At 41.0% G+C, this 21,031-nt stretch overlaps 1 protein-coding gene across 2 annotated transcripts; it reads left to right on the plus strand.

The window, feature by feature from the left end:
- The first annotated feature begins 1,718 nt into the window (after positions 1 to 1,718).
- Positions 1,719 to 21,028, plus strand: prmt9 (protein arginine methyltransferase 9). 2 transcript variants are annotated; one of them, XM_085459008.1, is made up of 13 exons: positions 1,719 to 1,879; positions 3,979 to 4,178; positions 5,518 to 5,666; positions 8,470 to 8,706; positions 8,884 to 9,051; positions 9,201 to 9,303; positions 10,760 to 10,869; positions 10,964 to 11,156; positions 12,398 to 12,581; positions 14,242 to 14,932; positions 15,038 to 15,191; positions 19,893 to 20,015; positions 20,278 to 21,028. In XM_085459008.1, the coding sequence occupies exons 2-13, from the start codon at positions 3,981 to 3,983 to the stop codon at positions 20,515 to 20,517; spliced, it is 2,550 nt and encodes an 849-aa protein (XP_085315134.1). In that variant the 5' UTR covers positions 1,719 to 1,879; positions 3,979 to 3,980; the 3' UTR covers positions 20,518 to 21,028. The 2 variants fall into 2 exon arrangements, with proteins under 2 accessions (XP_085315134.1, XP_085315133.1); XM_085459007.1 differs by lacking the exons at positions 1,719 to 1,879; positions 3,979 to 4,178; positions 5,518 to 5,666 and adding an exon at positions 7,182 to 7,380.
- Positions 21,029 to 21,031: the final 3 nt, after the last annotated feature.

The following is a 21,031-nucleotide window of genomic DNA, read 5'->3' on the forward strand; positions in this document are numbered from 1 at the left end:
TACTAGCAACCCATTACAAACAAAACGAAAATGTTCTCGGGGCAGCCATAGGAAACAGCTTGACTGGGAGTAAAGTGTTTTTGCACCAATGTACTTACAATAAAAAAATTTAAAAGAAAATGTGCAAGTGGATGACAGAAGGAGACGTGGAAGGCTTTAAAAAAGAGCTATTGTAAATTATCAATATATGAAAGCCATGACCTTAATGAGTGTGAGTGAGTGTGTGTGTGTGTGTGGGGGGGGGGAGATCCATCAGAGACTTGACATCTGGCCATTAAGTTGATCCATTTACTGTTTACTATAATGGTATCAGTGGCAGAAGATTTTCTTAAGGAAGAACCAAGGTATGCTAAATTACACAAAGACTCGACTGAAGATCAGCAGCAACAGGTCTGGTCATGAATCCAAATTTGAACAGGTCATCAATATGTGTAGAAAAGGTCAGGAGAGGTCTAGAGGCATCTTTAGGATAAAACACGGTGGGGACTCTGTAATGGTTTGGGGCTGCATTTCTGCCAGTGGTTTTGGGGATCCTGTAAAAACTGATGGAATTATGAACACAGTAAAGTAGAGTCAGATTTTGATTTACTATGTAATACCATGTGGAAAACATCTAATTGGCAACAGCTCAATTTCTCATACTAATGCTGTGAGACATCTAAATAGAAAAACACACAGGAACACTATCAGTCATGGTCTGGCCTCCCCAGAGCCGTACCTTGATATTATTGAATAGGTTTGGGATCATCCTGACAGAGAACAGAACAAAGGGCAGCCAACATTCAAAGAAGAGTTTTGAATGTCCTTTAACAAGCCTGGAGAACTATTCCTTACAAGACTAACTATAAGAATACTTGCCTAAGAGAGTTTAAGCTGTGTTGAAGAATAAATGTGGTCATACCAAACACTGACTTTCAACCTGGTTGGAATTTTACAAACTCTGTTTTTGCCTCATATACTGTGTTTTTGTGTATGTCTGCACGTGTTTCAATAAATTCTTGCACCCAGCAAAATATGAAGAAATGAGGAGTGGTTTTTACACAGTACTGTATAGGCTTTGTATTTCGGTCGGAAATGTGTAAGTTTAATACATTTGAAAAAAAAAACACAAAAGATAGTGTGGTCTAACCCCAAACCACATAGATAATTGTGACTAAAGCCCTGACTAAAGTTTGTACTACCCGATTCTGGTTTAAAACAATAACTATATTTTTTCCCCGTATTGTAAAAGAAAACGTTTCAGTTGGGTTAATTCACCGAAATCGCCAAATTACAGAAAGACCCAAAGAGGGAACTTCCATAGGGATTTTCCTGGCTGGGAATTATCTTGATTTGTCACGGTCTTTGATTTTACCTTAAAATCCGCCCGTGACGAGTTCCGCGGGAATAAAGTACGAGGCAATCGCGCTTTTTGTACGTCGGTCTGCAAATAAACTGATTAAAAAATTCACTACGTTTTTTGCAGTGCGTTTGTCCTCTTCACAATTTCAAATCAAATTAAACGAGTGTATCGGCTGCACTTTCGGAACCTTGGTCTAGTTGGCGACATGTTTCCTTCGGGGCTATTCAGCGCGCGGACACTTGTCTTGTTGAACGGTAGATGCACGATTTATAGCAGAAATGTAATTTGGCGTTTGAATAAGCAAACACGGAGCCTGAATATGAGATTATGCCCATTTTTTGCGGATAATTTTTGTTAGCAACTTTTAGAATATCTTCAGGGTGCTGCTGGGAGACGGACTGTCAAACAAACATGCTAACGACTGTGTTGGATGTGAATTCAATGTTAACGTTTGTGTGTTTGCCAAATTAACAGCACCACTTAAACATCCCGGTAGCTTATTTCTAAACATCAGCCTGTGGACAAAACCAGCATACAGTAAGTGAACGTTAGTGATGCAAGTTAAAGAGCATTTTTAAATAGCTGTTATAAAGCCGATATTATGTTGGCAATAATAATGATAACCTGGCATGCCTATTTCGAGAAAAAAAAATGAAGATCTGAAAAGTGTCACTAAATGAAAGGTACGATATACAATCATTAAAGAAAGTTTTCACAGGTCTGCACCCTCGGATTCAGGAGCAAAAACCTGGAGTAATGGTTTCTGTATCATTCAGACTCGCATTGTCGAGGAACTTTATAAAGTTGCCCTAGTTCATTGAGGTTGGAAGGCTTTCGTTTATGCACACCTCTCTAAAGGTCCAGCCACAGAGTTTTAGCCGGTGTTGTGCCAAAAACTGATTTCCGATGTTTCTGTGTAACATCTTTACGTATGTCGGTAAATAGCGTTTACAAAGGGGTTATATATATATATATATATATATATATATATATATATATATTAAAAAATTATCTGTTTTTTTAACCATCTTTACTACTCTGTGTTATTGTACTTACATTATAACCAATCCGGTCCTTTATCCCCACGTAAAATATTTTTACAGACCTATTGTAATATTTGCTGCCACTTCTGCTGTCCTCTTGGCCAACTTACTCTTACAAAAGACATTTTTAGTGTTAATGAGATTTTATTTTAACTACATAAATAAAGGTTACCGTATGTAAAAGTCACTGCCAAAAACTGATTGCAGCTTCTACCTTGTTACACAAATGTTGTTTGTGGCTCAATAGGACTTTGTCATCCATGAGGGATGCATTTGACATATGTTTCACATATTATAGCCCAACAAGTTACTTATAGCAGTTTAAATACGAGCAATCAGTTTTTGGCAAATACCGAAAATCAGTTTTTGGCAGGCAATCACTTTTTGGCACAACACCGGCTTGAAATCTGGGCTTTGATTGAAATAGCAACGACTTGATTCTTTTTCTGTTGTAGACTTGCTGCTGTGCTTGGCATCATTGTCCTGTTCCATGACCCACATTGCACCAAGCCTTAGCAGCTGGATTAAGGTCCTTACATTTGAGTGTAGAATGCTGTGGTATATGGAGTTCATGGTTGACTCACTGTACTGGGGCCTTGTGGCTGCAAATCAAACCCAATTTTTCACCCTTCCACCACCATGCTTGACAGTTGGTTTGAGGTGTTTGTATTGATATGCTGTGTTTGGCTTCCACCAAACAGCTGCACTTTAATCTTGTCTTTCCAGAGGACATTGCTCCATCAGTCTTGTGGTTTGTTCACAAGCGTCTTTGCAAAGCTAAGCATTGTTCTTTTTTAGAGAGAAGAGGCTTTCTCCTGACAACATTTCTAAAAAAAAAAGCCACACTTGTTAAAGCTTTTTCCAAATTGCACTTGCACTTTTATGAACTTTAACATGCTAACTGAGGCCTGTAGAGTCTGAGTGCCCCCCCGACACACACACACACCCCACCCCTTCTATGACCTTTGGATGAAATCTTACTGGGAAGATTGGCGTCTGTCTTTAATGTTTTCCACTTGCGAATAATCTCTCTCACTGTAGAAGGATTGACTTCAAATTGTTTGGAAATGGCTTTGTAATCCTTCCCAGACTGGTAGGCACCAACAGTTGCTTCTCTGAGCTCATTGTTGACGCTTTTCTTCCCTGGCACTGTATTAACACACACCTGAATGCTCCAGATCAGCACACTGCCAACACCTCTGCTTTCATAGAGGTGCTCACACTTGCTGATGATCAGTTAATCAAATGTATTTAGTTAGCTGTACCTGGCTGCTACTTATGCTCTTAATTCCTGCGAAAATTGTAAAGATGCACAAGTTTTTTTTACAGGATTGCGTAGAGTTCTGTTAAAGCTTTCTTTTTCATATGGCTGATTAAATATATAGCATTTTAATTTGTGTTTTTTTTTTATGCAGTATTTATCTTCTGCATTTATCTTCTATTTCACGACATAGAAAAGCTCCTTTGTTTTGTTTTTTTTCTTTTCTGGGTGTAGTGCTTTGGGCGGGGTGGCTTGAAAGTGGCTTCAGATTGTACATATGGCATCATGATTATCTTTCTTAAAGAATTTCCATTTATTGCTCTTAATTTGAGGGATGCCTAACACCAGCACACGGCAGAAGCACGGCAGGAGGACTCGAAGGCGCCGCCGAGCCGATCCTGCCAGGAACGAGCTGGTCTCCAGTTCTCTGGAAAGTGCCCAGCAGTGCTTGTTCAACCAAGATTATGGAACTGCGTTTGCACACTACCTCCTGGTGCTCAACCTCGCACCTGTGTTTAAGGACTTTGCAAGGGTAATTACTGTTTACACTATGCTGAAAACCAGTCCGTCAGCACTCGGTGCCAAACGCTGTCCACAGATAACCAGTCACAATTATACACGCAGAGGTCAAATTTTACAGCAAGCGAGCAGGATTTCCTGATACACTGCTTTTCTGAAATGAGGATCACAAAAAACTCAGTTATTAAAAGCAATATGAAAGAAAAACAAAAGAAAAAAGTGTAAAAAACATGAATTAAAATACCCTAATCAGTGCATACAACCAGACTTGGAAAGTATGGTGTCACTGGGACAGACAGTGAGTGAGTGAAGTGAAGATGAAGGAATTTAGGTGCACATGTTGCTCATAAGAATGAGAAATTTGATGCTGAGCAGAGAGCCTGCGAAGAGACATAAATAGAACTGTGATGTGAAACCATCTGCGTGGTCTAGTAAGTCATCAGTTTCATGTAATGTTAAAGCACATCACAGGTCATCTACTTGAAGTCAAGCAAAACAAAATATGGGTGTCAGTGACAAAGACTAATTAGAATTATCCCAGACAATAGATAAAGACTGGGACTGATCCTTGACGAGCACTGAGCACTGAAATTTAGCAAAATCTGGTTTCAGATAACAAAAGGCAGATGTATTTCAGAGAAAAAAAATCTGAATATGATCTGTGGATATATGGTATTTATGCTTTAGCTGCGAGCACTTAGAGAGTAATAGGGGTGCTAGAACCAAACCCTACACAAGCCCCAGAAGACTGCAGTGGAAATTAGACCTCGAGGACTGTTACAGAGATGGTGAAACTTTTGTTTAAGGGATAAGCTCTAATCTAATGGTGTGCCAGAAGTACTGACCTAGTCACATGACCTCTATGGATATAATGATCTACAGTGTCACAGAACCAATGTCATTCAAAGACGAATTGAAGCTTTAGAATTGCAGTCTGAGTTGAGATCTTTTGGTGAAACCCAAACTGGAGCTTGTTTTTATACTGTGCTTCTTTAATGCGTACAAAATGTTTGACAAATAAGTGAGTTTGGATATAGATGCATAGTTCCTGAGCACAGGAGGTTCTAAGTTAGGTTTCTCTGAAAAGTGAGCTGGAAGGGAGCATGCTTAAAATACAAAGGGATACAGCCTGTGGGCAAGTAAGAAACCATAGCTACTACAGGAGGGGAAACGTTCAGCTGCTTTTATCAGTGAAGAGGATCATATTACAACCGAAGAGCTAGAGAATGGTTTAACTTTTCCCTTTAAAGGCTATAAAAAAGAGGAAGAAATGATTACTGGGCCTAACAGCAATGATCTTCTCAATAAATAAATAAATCCAAAGATATTCATTGAAATCTCTCTCTCTTTAGGAGTCTTTCAGGTTCACTCTCTTCAAATGGGCAGAAGAACTGGACTCTCTGGGCCGCATTCAGTATCTTTTTGATTGCTATGAACAAGCTCTGGAACTTTTCCCTGATGACGAGGTGATCCTAAACAGCATGGGCGAACACCTGTTCAGGTACTCTACTCTGCAAACTCACAGATACAGTCAGTGTATGTATGTATATATATATATATATATATATATATATATATATATATATATATATATATATATATATATATATATATATATATATATATATATATATATATATATATATATATATAAGGGGTGCAACGATACACAAAATTCACGGTTTGGTTCGGTTCGATACTTTGGTGTCACGGTTCGATATTTTTTCGATACAAAAAAAATGTTCATGCCTTTTTAATTTGTCATTTATTAAACTTATAAATATATATTTTAACTCAAAAGTACAGTTTTTAAATTTAATGTTGCTGAAACAAAAGTAATTAAAAAAATAAATCTGATTGAGGAATCACTCATCTTTGGAAAAGAGAGTTTATTACAGAGAAATGGCTCTTTCCAAAATAAAAGCAATACTATACACTTCTTCTGGGCTATATTCTCAGCAGCATATTGTAGCGGGTCAGGGCTGTTCGGGGTTCTGTTTATAGTTATGTTTTGTTTATGTTGCCATAGTGACGGGTGACGCCCTCTCGCTGCGACGGTGTGTCCTTCCGGGGTCAGAGGGCGCCCTGTGTGTTGTTGTTGTTGTTGCTGTGCGGTTGCCGCGCTGAGCAGTTAGCTAGCGGCAGTGTTCTTCTGCAGATGTCAATAAACGGCTGTGCTCCCTGGCTAGCTCACGGGAAGCAAGACCAAACGACACCTCCGTCTCCTCCTTGTCTGTGCTCGCCACATTGGTGTCAGAAGTGGGATGATGGTGGCATCCCATGTTCTGACCCGAGTGACTTTCCCCCCGCCGGTCGTGACCGGCCGGTGCGCCAAAAGAAGGCACCTGGACATTTGCAGGACTTTGTGTGGGGTAATGGGGTCGTCGGGGACGACTGACCCCTTAGGTGGGGGCTATGTAGCGGGTCAGGGCTGTTCGGGGTTCTGTTTGTACAGTTATGTTTTGTTTATGTTGCCATAGTGACGGGTGACGCCCTCTCGCTGCGACGGTGTGTCCTTCCGCGGTCAGAGGGCGCCCTGTGTGTTGTTGTTGTTGTTGTTGTTGTTGCTGTGCGGTTGCCGCGCCGAGCAGTTAGCTAGCGGCAGTGTTCTTCTGCAGATGTCAATAAACGGCTGTGCTCCCTGGCTAGCTCACGGGAAGCAAGACCAAACGACACCTCCGTCTCCTCCTTGTCTGAGCTCGCCACATTGGTGTCAGAAGTGGGATGATGGTGGCATCCCATGTTCTGACCCGAGTGACTTTCCCCCCGCCGGTCGTGACCGGCCGGTGCGCCAAAAGAAGGCACCTGGACATTTGCAGGACTTTGTGTGGGGTAATGGGGTCGTCGGGGACGACTGACCCCTTAGGTGGGGGCTATGTAGAGGGTCAGGGCTGTTCGGGGTTCTGTTTGTACAGTTATGTTTTGTTTATGTTGCCATAGTGACGGGTGACGCCCTCTCGCTGCGACGGTGTGTCCTTCCGGGGTCAGAGGGTGCCCTGTGTGTTGTTGTTGCTGTGCGGTTGCGGCGCTGAGCAGTTAGCTAGCGGCAGTGTTCTTCGGCAGATGTCAATAAACGGCTGTGCTCCCTGGCTAGCTCACGGGAAGCAAGACCAAACGACACCTCCGTCTCCTCCTTGTCTGAGCTCGCCACAATATTAAACATATCAGGTCCCCATAAGGAGAATCATGTGCTAACGGCTGTCTAAATGACTCGGGTAAAGTTTGTAGCATGCATGCTTGTTGTTTTTATCTGCTTCCACTTGTCTTTGCACTAGGATGATGTCGGCATAAATGTGCAGTCATATTCGTTGTGTTCCCACTAGTGCTGTCAGCGTTAATCTCGTTGAAATGACGTTAACGCCACAACACGGCAAATCTCCGTTAACGAGCTACCCCTGATCGCCCCGTGCGTGGGGCTAGACTGCCAACACGTTAACGAGCTAACTGCGCTAACACACTAGTTCCCACCCATGTAATTGAGCATTGCGTGGCACATCCAACATACTGTTTTACCTTAGTCCATGACGCGCTTACCTTCAGGGTCATACGTCACATGAAAACCAAAATAATAGTCAAACGCAGATTCACTGAACGCTCAACACAGACAGCATTGTCAGAAGGAAAGTTGATAAAATAAATTACAAATTTTGTATTGTTCGATACATATGCATACCGAACCGAAAGCACTGTATCAAACGGTTCAATATCGATACGAGTATCGTTGCATCCCTAATATATATATATGTGTGTGTGTGTGTAAAAGAACAAGATCGCAGATACTGATGGCAGAAATGAGTTTAGTCATTCCTCAGGGTAGCGATCTAGCTCTCTTAGAGCTAAGGTGATGAGCTCTGTCATTTGGGAGCAGGCTAGAGTAGAGCTGCTGCTACTAAACATCTAAATTAACCAGCTCAATGGTTCAGGATGCCTCCTGGGTGCCTCTTAGGTGAGGTGTGTTGGGTGTGCCCTACCAGGAAGTGGCCTCAGTGCAGACCCGGGACACATGGGAGAGATTACATCTCTGGGCTGGCTTGGGAATGCCTTAGCATCCCACCCTGAAAAGCTGGAGAAGGTAGTGGAGGAGAGTGAGATCTGGATATCTGTGCTTAGACTGCTGACCTCACAGCCTGGACTCGAATAAGTGGAAGAAAATGGTTTAAAAAAAATTCTATTATATTACTTTGCTTGTAGTATATTATACTATAGGATTTGTGTTTTAAGCACTTGAGTTTCTTAGTTCTGTAGCATTTTACATTCTCTCAATAAATTATATTTTTATGCTTTTCCCCCCCTTTACCATCCAGAATGGGATTTAGAGATGAAGCTGCAGGTTATTTTCACAAAGCTCTAAAGATGAGACCAGACTACCCAGAGGCCAGAGAGAACTTCTACCGTGTGGCCAACTGGCTGGTGGAGCGCTGGCATTTCTTCATGCTCAATGACCACGGGAGAAACCAGAAGTACCAGCAAGCCATTCAGAAGGCTGTTCAGAAGGGCTGCAACACTGTACTTGACATAGGTACTGGCACTGGAATCCTTGGGTGAGACATTTTCCATTGGAATTTGAAACCTGTTCATTTGCTTAAGTTATCCAGTGTGATTTGAAAGTTAAATTTGGACTCTTTGATACAAACTCCAGAGTTAGTGGTGGATTTATGCTTCTTATTGTGGCTTCAAAGGTGAATTCTTGTCCTGATTTCCTGTTTCTCTCTGTGAAGTATGTGTGCTAAGAAGGCAGGGGCTGCTGAGGTGTACGCCTGTGAGCTGTCAAAGACCATGTATGAGCTGGCCTGTGAGGTGGTGAGTGCTAATGGAATGGATGGCAGCATCAAGATCCTCCATATGAAGTCCCTAGAGATGGAAGTGCCAAAGGACATACCGCACAGGTGCACTTTGTACCTAAAATACTTTTTAATCACCCTCCAGGTGTTGTAGTTTAGCCAGTCTCAGTGTGTAGTGGTGTAATGATCCTTGTTTTATGAAGTCTTTTAAAAAATAAGGTTTTTCCATAAATGCTTTTATTCTTCCTGCAAAGAGTATCACTGGTGGTGACAGAGACAGTAGATGCAGGATTGTTTGGAGAGGGCATCATAGAGAGTCTGATTCACGCTTGGCACCACCTCCTGCTGCCGCCCAAGGTAACTCCTAATCATTAAACACAAAGATGAGTCTGTAAACACGGCAGTCCTTCATAAACTAGTAAATAAACTGCAGATGTCTAGCTGCAATCATTAATGCATTCATGCACTTACAGAGGGATGACACTGGGTTTGGGTGAAGTTCAGTTTCTCCAATCTTCAAGTGAAGTACTTTAATAGATTATTTGAAAAAACACACAATTGAGCGCTCAGTACTTAAAGTTAATACTTATCTTACACAACAAAACAAACTGAACCATGGTTGGGGCTTTGGTCTGAGATCAGATTTAAAAAATAACGACTGAATGTACGAAAGAAGCAATGTTTGTAGCTCAAAAATCCCACATAAATAAATAAAACATTTGGACAGTTTTGCACATGAGCCATGTGGATAAAACGGATGTAATTAATTTGAAAAAAATCACATAAATTCAGAAGACATATGTAGGTAGGTGAAAACGGAGATAGAAAAGGTTTCAAAAGTCTTCTAGTGAGTAACACTTCCTATTGAACTGATGGGACAAGCATCAAGAAAGCGATCACGTGTTTTAGCCCAAAAAAGAAGTTCTGACATAATCTCTGCGTCACAACTCAGCGTTACCAGTTTGTAGGGTACAGGCATAAAACCAGTTGTTGTTGGTTTAGCAAAGTTATTTATTGCTTTGCAAAAAACAAAAGGTGCAATAAAACTGCAAGTAGGAGAGGACCGGTCAAATCTGCGAAAGGAATAAAAAGACAGAAGCGGGCTAACAAAGTAACAGTGACTTATTCAGTAATAAAAGGAAAATGAAAGCAACACTCAGAATATAACTATGTCTAAGAAGTGACCATTTGAAACGTCTCGCTGTGGTGTTTATGTGTTTGTGTGTGTATCTGTGTGAATGAGAGAGCTCAGCCTGACCCAGCCCACAACCAGTAAAAGAAATACCTCAGAAATGCAGATAAACTGCACTTATTGCATGCTTATGGCATGCTCAGCCTGAGTCAGTTAAGCTTATAAGAAGTTTGTCAGTGGCGTAGACCAAAAGGTGCAGTGGTGGGCTGCAAAAAATGCAATTCTAGTCACCTGGTATTGACCTGAAGTGCTTAAATAAGGCAACAAAAGCAGGTCGAGCTTGCCGATTGGTTGGCAGAGTAAGAGGAACTACAGAACAGGATCCGCCTATGACAAAAGCACAGAAAAAGCTACATGCTTGCCTGGGTGGTAACACAGTGTCAGCACAAGCATCTGTTAATGTATAGCCAAGGAGCAGCCTGTTAAGTGTCAGAATAACACATGCAAAATCGGAGTTCATAGTGGGAGATGTGACAGTTCAGCACATCCAGTAACTTACAAGTAGTTTTACCCTGCTGTTAAAGCCAAATGCATCCAGTCGACTTTCATGTGAAGTGTTAACAATATTAATAGGATTAAATGCTCAGTAGCATTAGCCACAAATATGCCTTTTCCCCACAGAGGGGTGAGAATGAATTTGGGGAGCAGTCTGCCACAGGACGGGTCATCCCCGCAGGAGCCACTGTCTTTGGTATGGCTGTCGAGTGCAGCGAGATCCGCCGGCATCACAGGTAGACCCGGGAGCGACCTTAAAAGGAACACTTGTGTTCACTAGCTGTCTGCATCAATCAGCTGACTGTGTGTCTTTTTTTTCTTTTTATGCAGGCTGTGTGTGACAAAGGTGGGCGGTCTCTCCATGGCTGCAGCTGGAGAGCTCCACAGCCCAGTGAGCTGCAGCTCCGAACCAGATGACTCCATGGAGCCGTACACTACAGAAAGACTCAGCAGACTGCCAGGAGGATATAAACCTCTCACAGAGCCATTCACAGCCCTCAACATAGATTTCAACAATGTGCAGGTGATGAGGGCTGACGCATATTCAGAAATAGCCAGTATGATATTAGTTTGTTTTGACTTTACTTTTGCGTGTCCTTTGTCTGCCATAGCAATGACCAGAATAATTTAATAATGAGAAAAGAATTATCTGACCTCGTTACAGGCAAAGGATATTTATTCATACACGTGTAGTAAGCGGGCTGTCGCCTCGATGCAACGCTGCCACTTTAGCAGATAAGTGATACTTAGATTTATGCTGAAACGTGCAGCTGGTGTCTTGAAAACTATAGAAAGTGAAACTTTTCCAGCTGCACTTTGTTCTTTAACATTTGGAAGGTGTTCCTTTAAGAACCTCTTGCGTATGAGATTACGATTATTATGTGTAGAACCGGACCGATATATCGATAGGGTGATAGATTGGCTGATAGATTGTTATTGGCATTTATATTGGCTGATAAATTACATTTTAAAAAAAAAAGAAGCGATGAGAGGAACACCCTTCAGCTGTGTTTGAGTGTTGATGTTGCAGAGTTTATCCACTAGAGGGAACTCTGCTAATTCCCATTCAAATCCACCTTTTCATAGATATGAGTGCAACTTGGAAATGTATTTTTCTAGTGTTAGCATTCAAATTTTGAACTATTTTAACATATCCACTGGCATGCTTGCACTGAAGTAAATATTGTTATTTTAAGTTGGAATTGAACCATCTCAGATGATGTTTGCTGTATTGCATACTACACTGCTCTTTGCGATAGATGAAAATGGACTGGTACTAATGTAGTGCTTTTCTACTCAATTTGAGGAGAAAGTGCTCATTACTACAAGCCTCATTCATGCATTCATATCAGTGCTTTTTTAATTCTTAAATGCCTTTGTCTAACATACACATACACACATGATTAGAGATTAGAGGAACCAGTTATTGAACCACTGACCATCCGATTAGCAGACAACCCGCTTTATGTCATAATCTGTAACCGCCTCACTGCAACTCTCAGTGCGTGCCAGCAGCATGAGAGGAGAGATTTAATAGCAAAACAGTGGTAATGGTCTTGGAGACTTGAAATTTCTGAAAGTGCCGGACAACATCTGCTAATTGTTCAGTCTAACAAGCAGATTGTCTTTGAATTACTTTAAAAGCAGCAACATCTGTCAAATTGATCAGCCCTTCCGAGTATAAGCTTGAATTGAGTTTTGACTTTAGCTCCTTCAGAGATGTGTTGCTTCCGCTTTAAGTGTGACTTGTTTTGTAACCTGTAGGAGCTGGAAGGTCTGAGCTCCAGGGAGGTTCAAGAGATCCGGCTGCCCGTCATTCAGCAGGGAGAGCTGGATGCTTTGGCAGTGTGGTTCCAGCTCCACCTGGATGAGGAGAACAGTCTGTCTACTGGACCCCAGGAGGACACTTGCTGGGAACAAGCCATCTACCCCTTCCACAGTGCCAAGGGTAAGATAGGTGGAGACTTCGTCACTTATTGTAGTTTACATACATTGCTTTTGTTAGCCTTGTCTTAAGGTAAATTTTAAGCACATAACCAGTCCACTTCTTCATTCTCATGAATTGAGCATGTTTAAATGAAACATCTGATCTGCTTGTGTTTGCTTCTCGTTTATCTTGCATTTCTGTGTTACGTCAGATGAGGGCAGTGTGTGTTAAAGTCTTCTCTGTTTAATAATGTGTGGATTACTTTAAGAAGCATTTTAGCTGCTAATAATAATTTCTGTGTTGTTATTTTCTGGGAATTTTCCACTACAACATGTAATTTAGTGACACTGTAAAAATCACCTTTAGTGAAATTGTAAGACTCATTTAAGAAATATGGTATCAGCTCAAATAAAAATAGCACACGTCTCTGTATTTTTAAGGCTCACAGTAAGGCTATTAAAGTAGCATAAAATGGATACTATGAAACATTAAAACTGTCAAGACTTTTAAAAAGTTTTAATTGCTTTCTGAGCTTTAAATTAACTTTGGCAAATGTACCTAAGGGCACTGCATACTCTTTACTTTGCTACCATCCCAGGCCAGCGTGAACTTAATAGCCACCGACATTAGGTGACATGTTCCGGTTGGCATCGCAGTACATCATCTTTGAGACAGGCCTCTACAGCATTTCACTGCAGCGCTAATTGGCGAAGGCAGCCTCAAGGGTGCTGCCACCTTTCCCGGTGATCGCCAACATCCGTTTCCCCGCTGCCGTGACACGTGCGCCCTGATCGCCTGTGACACTCTTTAGTGTTCATGAAATTCTTATAGGCAATAAATATGCATTTTCCTCAAACGCCTGTGACGAGCCGCGTGTTGACGCGAAGACACGAGCAGATGTTATTCCTGTAGGAATCCTCTCGCTGCCTGGTCCCTTGAATTATAATTTCTCTGCTGGGTTCCTTTCGTCTCCTCTGTGCTCTTTTTGTTTTCCATCCTGCGTGCCCATTTCTCACATTTCAGCAAGACATCTAAATAGTGTTCAGTATATTTTTAAGATGTTTTTAACTATATTTTTTACTGTGTCTATAAATCATGTTTATGTGTACTTATTTTAAAATAATGGTTTTGACACAAGTGACGTTTGTTGCTAACACAAAAGATTGAGAAGGAATAGACGAAGCATGTAAAAGCAGACGTTTCCTTATCTGGAAGGATGCAAGTACTGAATAGTATGCAGTCAGAAAATAGATCCTTTTTTAGTTCCAATCAGAGTGTTACAAAAACAAAATGTGGTGCTATTTATTTAATAAAATGTAAATAAATAAAAATGATTCAGTAGCTTGTAGAAGCAGCTTCAACAGCATGAACTTGGAGTGATCTTGATTTTGTGTAGGACTTTATCAGTGTCCCTCATTATTGTAAATGAATGACAGACAGATGACCTTATATTTACTTTAGAATACTTTGGTACACAGGGGTGTTCATGGTCGTTTGAGAAGCCATACACAAACACGAACCAATAAAAATGATCAAAAACAGGCAAAAAAAAATGCATAATTACGTGTTATTTAAGAGTAATGCATCTTTAGTAAGGCCTAATGGTTACACTGAATTTTCAGTACAATTTTATTTCTTGAGTCTCTTGATCATTTTCCTTCATTGAATTTTTTTTTCTCAGGTTTTGTCCTGAAGCCACGAGATGAGCTGATTGTTGAAGTCTCCTGCCGAGATGCCTACCTGAGGCTCTGCAGTGTTGCTGTGCTGAGAGACGGCCATAAAATCAGTTTAGACAAACTAATGGATTCTCAGTATCCTGTTTCAAACCCAAACCCAGAGGCAGAACTGTGCAGTGCATTAGCATGTCTTCAGACTGATCAGAGTCAAGCGAGAGACTTCTGCATGCTGGAATGTTCGGAAATTGCGCTCCTGAACAATCAGGATTACCATCAGAGTTTTTGCACTGCGTTAGCCAAACTCATCTCCCAGCTGAAGGTTAAGTGCCAAAACCAAGAGCGAGGGTCGGCTTTTCAGCCCGGCCCCGCTGTGGCCACACGCTGCGCGAGCCCGTTTTATGTGCTTGACGTGTCGGAAGGCTTCTCTCTGCTCTCCCTAATCGCTGCCAGCCAGGGTCACGTGAAAGCCTTCAGCTCGGTGGAAAAGAAGAAGCAACAGGAAGTGCTTAAGAGACTGGCTCGCTCCAATAGTGTCTCGGAACAGCATTTGGAGTTCTGGCTAAACAACACGGAGGATGAGCAGGGGATGCTGCAAAGGCCTTCCAGGGAGAAGCTGTGGAGTGCCATCATCCTGGACTGTGTAGAAACCTGCGGCCTCATACGGCAGAAGCTGATGGAGAAAGCGTCACTGGCCAGGTAGGAGTGTGCAACTGATAAAGTATTTTGCTTTTGCATGTTTTGATTCAGTTTTTAGTGCTTTGCTTTTAGACGTGTCAGCTCAATTTCTATCAATTATCCCAGATGTCTGCTGGAGGAAGGAGGACGTATTTTCCCGGGAAAGATTGTGGTGTATGGTATGCTGGTGGAGTCTGAGACTTTGCTACTGGAAAGCGCTGTCCAGGGTCAGGAGCCCACACTTGGATTCAATATTGCTCCTTTTATCAACCAGTTCACTGTAAGTATGACTGCAAAATCTACCAGAACACTTTATTATGGTATTTTATTTTGCATGTAAATGACTCTGTGTGTGTGTCTTAAATTGGTAAATACGTGTTTTTTTGCATAAATATCGTTAGGTTCTAAAAATATGCCTTTGATTACGATCCCTCCTAATGTTAGTTTCTATAAATTTGTCACCTTTAACATGGATTTCTAAGCTGTGTACAGAGCACCATGTAGTAGTGCAAAGTTCAAACAACTGTTTGATCAGAATCAAACAAAAGTGCCCCGGTTAAAGTTTGTAGCTCCATCGTTCGGGACAGCTGTGGCTCAGGTCAGAGTCAGAAGGTCAGTGGATCAATCCCTGGCTCCTGTAGTCCATGTGCTGAAGTATCCTTGGGCAAGCTTCTGAACCTGGAGTTTTGTGTGAATGTTAGAAAAAGGGCTTGGGGGACATAAAAGCACTATGACTGTGTATAGGGTGAATGAGACTTGGTAGTAATAGAAGGTGCTTTGAGTGTTGAGTAGAATGGCGCTATGTAAGTAACAGACAATTTACCATAATTTCCATGTACTGTGGGTGAAAATTATACTTATTTCCATGTAGTTTAGAGTGGTTTTTAGGTTAAAAAAAAAATCCTTATTTATCTTACACTGGGTGTTGATGCCAGCCTTCAGTTCATTCACCTTTGCACAGACTCAGTTTCAGCTTTTGTCTTTTTAAAACCACCTTCCCTAAAACCACTTTCTTTGATTTGCCTCCAGCTGGCTTGTGTGCACCATCTTTTCCACTTGCTGGTGTGGAGGTTGTTTAAAAAAAAAAAAATGGCAGCGTCTCAGATCCATCTGTACATTGAATCCAATCTGGAATATGGACATTGTGAACATCCACAGGGGAAAAAAATACCACAGTTTGATAAAAATTATTACCTGTGAAAGGACAAACCCACTGGCAATTAGTATCGACTGTTGTTTGAAAAGTAGATTTGACTTGCTTTTTTGTTTTTTGTTTTTAATTAGCCACCAAAACATTTGCAACCTGCAACGTATGGCTAAACTCTCTGAGTCGGATGGAGCAGGTGTGCATGCTACGCTTAGCCTGATACTTCTGGTTTTGCCTGAGAATGACCATATAAGGAAATCCCCTCTTGCTGACACCAGCCAGACCCAGTAATAGAAGAAAAAATTAGGACAGTCTGAAGCTTGAGCTTTTAGCTTACAGCGATTACTTGTATATAATTTTTTAAAACTTTTATACCTTCCAAGGTATGCAGAAGAGCGTCAGTGAGGAGACATGTCAGCTAATAACGACACTGAAGCTTAGGGCTGCCACAAACGATTATTTTGATAGTCGACTAGTCACCGATTATTTTTGCGATTAGTCGACTAATCAGATCATCATCCATTGGACGTAAAACTACAGCTTATTGCACCAGCAGCATCTGCTCTTATATAACTATCATTAGCTTACAGCTTTAAGTGTTTAAGGTCTGTGCTAACTAAAAATAAAGACAAGATGATAGTTTATTGAATTTTAATGAAATTTGCAGATTGTTTCGGTGAAGATTAATAAACTCCTTGCTATCTAAAATATAACAGGACACTGGAGTATATTCTGGAGCATCTCACACTTCTGATAATCAGCTGTCTGCTTGACGTTTATTCAGCTGTGTAAAAACTATAACTTTAATCTCAGACAAACTGATTTACTCAGGAACAAATAAAATACTAAAAAAAAAAAAAAAGCCAAACAATAACATTTTAAGTTATCTAAGTGACTCATATATATTTAACCTGAGTAGCGAAAGACGGCGGTGGGTTTGAAAACGATTTGCGGGGAGTCCGGTGTTCTCACGGCGCTAGTGAGCCTAGCCCCCGGCTCGCTAACGAGCTAGTGGGTAACAGATGTCTCCGAAAACGTCGGAGCGCTTTTGAAAATATGTGGTGTCCTGATAAACTGAGCAGATATTTGAGGTTTACACAGCTACATTCTCGCCTGAAAATATATTAAACGTTTATTTTGTGACCCAGAAAGAATAATAAGAGTAACATTAAAACTAACTAGCTGCCGCCATTGTTGGAAACTGCGCTGGGCCGCGCTATGAATTCTGGGACACAGCTGCTTCTTCTTCTTCTTCTTCTTCTTCTTCTTCGGGGTTTAACGGTAGCTGACATCCTTGTACATGCAATGCTGCCATCTTCTGTTTCAGTCCGTTATTACACTCTTAAATCCTGCCACTTATTCCTGCGTCTTTTGTGATCGTACAAAGTTTCAAACGACGCGTCGACTATTAAATCAGTCGTCGACGATTTTGATAGTCGACGTAATCGTGACTAGTCGACAAATCGTGGCAGCCCTACTGAAGCTACAGTTTGCACAGGCTCACAGGAGTATTGTTGCTGACCATGTCCACCCTCTTCACTCCATGTCACAAAGATCAAATCATCCCAAACTGGTTTCTTGAATATCACAATGAGTTCACTGTACTCAGATGACTTCCACAGTCACTAGTTCTCAAGCCAGTATTTATGCCATGAAGAATTGGTCCGTTATTCCATAACCATATTTGTTCCTTCTTGGAAAACCCCCCCACCATTTCCATCAGTACTCAAACATGCTCCAAAACTTTTGTTTTTGTATTATTTCTTCATTCATGCTTAAGCAGACCAGATTCCTTGTCTATATTAGCATTTTAAATTAAGCGACTTATATTCTTCTCAGTGTGGATGGCACAAATATTTTTCAAGACTTAATTTCTAAACAGGAGGATGACATGAGTTGTTTTACTTATAACAGTTTAATAATTTCAGCTACAAAGCGTCTTCTTACGATCTATAGTGGTTTTAAATTAGGTCAAAGAAATGACAGGGAATCACAATCAAATCAGATTGTAAAGCCAAGACTTTTTCAGTTTTCATAAAACAGTTTTTACTTTGCTTTTGTACTTCTCTGGCTGCTTGTATCTGATATTCTGTCTCATGTTCATGATGCAATAACAGTCAATATTGACAGTTTTCGCATACAGTATGCCATGTTTGTAAGCCCGCATCATTTACAAAGATCGTACAAAAGGGTTATTTTAAATAGGACTGACACTTGGTGCGGTGTTATTAAAGTATAAGAAAAAATATCTCCGATCGAATGTGACGTGCCAGACATAATCAGGCGGATTGGTAGAAAACACACAAGTACTTCATTTGGAATACCAAGGTCCAGGACTTTGTTTTCTGTGCTCTTCTTTTGAAGTGTGTCTCTGTGTGAAACAAGCTGTGAATTTCCTTTGAATTTCTTCTTCTTTATTTGGTCTGGAAATATTTTTTCTTTCCCTAGCATGATGTTTGCGCTCTAATTTTGCAGGCCTCTCTCGGGACGGTCGTTTGTTTTAACAGATGTTGTCTTTGAAGCCCTCGGCGGAGGGCACTTCCTAACACAACTGTCACACAAGACACAACACATAGCTTGGCCCTAAGACATTCCTACCTGCATACATCAGTGCACATTACATCAGGCACATCAAACAGTGGGCTCTGAGGTCTACACAACTGCGACAGGGAGGAGAAAAGCTTCTTTTGTTCTGTAGTCAAGGAAACTATGGCAGTTTCTGTGCTGCCACTTTCTGGCAGGTTTTTAGGTCTGCTGCGGCCCGTCTGGATGAGGTGGAAGATGTGTTTTTGAGCTAACCCGTGAGGGAGTGAGGTCCCTGCTGAAAATAACATTGTGTGGTTAAAAACTAATTTTTGAGACCAACAACAGTGAGTCAATTTAGCTGTTCCTTTATTCTTTTTAATCTTAGCCTGCTATTAAATTTTAAAATAATCTGTACCTTTAGCAGAAGTAAACAGTTTTTTTCTTCTTTTAAGAAATAATAAGAAAGATTCAACAAGAGCTCCTTTTTTAATCTTCTGCCTGAAGCTTACTTACACGTGTTTATGTCAGAGGTTCTCAATTTTTTCTTAAAAGTTTGGTGACTGAGTGCCAATTTCAGAGCCAGTGCATGAGTGAGATTCACACAAGATTAGAGCTTATATACTTACCAGCCACTTTATTTTTAGTTTTAAGTGCTTATGAAAGCAAATATTTAATCAGCGAATCACATGGCAGCTCCTTGTTGCATTTAGGCATGTCGACACGGTGGAGACGACCTGCTGAAGTTCAAACTGAGCATCAGAATGGGGAAGACGGGTGATTTAAATGAATGTGGCATGGTTGTTGGTGACAGACAGAAACTGCTGATCTGGTGGGATTTTCCCACATAACCATCACTAGGGTTTCTAGAAAATGGTCCTAATAAGAGAAAATATCCAGTGAGCAGCAGTTCTCTGGGTGAAAATGCCTCATTGATGCTGGAGGTCAGCCGATGGGAAGGTGACTGTACTTCAAAAAATTACTTGTTCTGAATACATAACATGTTAATGGGCTACAGCAGCAGAAGACCACAATGCATGCCAGTAAAGGAAAACGGGTCCAACCTGGTACTTGCAGGAAGTACCTGGTAAAGTGGCGTTTATGTGACATTTTCAAAGCATAAATGCCTGTTCTGGGCCATACTGGGTAATAGTATTTATGGGTAAGTATTTAGAGTACCTATAAGTATTTATAGTAGTTATGGCATTTGTTGACACGATCAGTATTTATTAATGTTAAGAAGGCTTTTTTTCAGTTGTGGGTGAATGAAATGCAACATAATTGTTCCCTTTCCTTTATTATGTTTTTTAGGTACCGGTCCATGTGTTTCTGGACTTTTCCACACTGGAGTGCAGACACCTCAGTGAATCTGTAGAGCTCTTTGTTCTCAACCTCATGGACGCCAACGCAAACTACATTAACAGAGAAGTCAAGGTTAGTTGTGCATCAATACTTTCAGTGATCACATCATGTATTAAAATTTTTTTTTTAAAGTAAATAAATTGAAAAAGAAATGTCACCTGTGATAGAACAGGGCCGAAGTGCTGAAAATTAATTTACACATTAAATCTGCTGATTAAAATTCACAAGCATGAAAAAAGAAGTAGAAATGAGTCAGACCTGTATTTGTCTCCCCCCACAAACTTTTAACCTCACTTAACTTTCTGACTTTGCTTCTTTGGTTCTGAATGAACAGGTCCAGGCTACATCTACAGGCAGAATAACTGCAATTCCCTTCTGGTATCACATCTACCTGGACGAAGAGATCAGCGTGAGCACCCTCGGCCAGGCTGCTCACTGGAAGCAGGCCGCTGTCGTTCTGCAGCAGCCCCTGGAGGTACGAGCAGGAGAGTGGGTCCGCCTCGCCGTGAAGCTTCACAAAAGCACCATCTCCATTTTGGCCCATATAGAAAGCACACCTCAGCAGATGGAGTGATAATCGCTCACATTTTAGCTTATTTGTAATACATTTCAGCCCACCGTTGTATCGGCTGACTGATAACAAAGACAGTATTGGTCTGTCAGATGTATCAGAGTCGGTGTACTTGTTGTCTGATGGCCATTTTTGTTGTTACAGATCATACTGCAGAAAAAGATGCTTGCGGTAAATTGCATGTAGAAATTGTGTCATCATGTTTGCCCAGCAGTTCACAGCCTGCTGTTTACAATATTCTCAGCACTGTCTGCAGAATACGCATGAGAGTATATTTCAAAGAACACTGCTGCTAATATTACATTCCTAGTATTTTTAATGCCCTTTCTCTATTGACATTTTTCATGTAGTACTAGTCTCAAAACATTGGGATCACAGTTTAGCAACTCCCTGCATGAAAAAACCCTTGTTAGAAGTTTAAGTAAAAAGCCTGCTGTATAAGGAAAATCGGTCCACAAGGACTTGTACTTACATTTGTAAGTAGATAATAAAAACATTAGCCCTTAATTACTGACTC

This window comes from Copadichromis virginalis, linkage group LG6, assembly GCF_057382275.1.
Source record: "Copadichromis virginalis isolate Kocher_CV1m ecotype Utaka linkage group LG6, C_Virginalis_male_GT1.1, whole genome shotgun sequence".
In the NCBI taxonomy this organism is placed as follows: Eukaryota; Metazoa; Chordata; class Actinopteri; order Cichliformes; family Cichlidae; genus Copadichromis; species Copadichromis virginalis.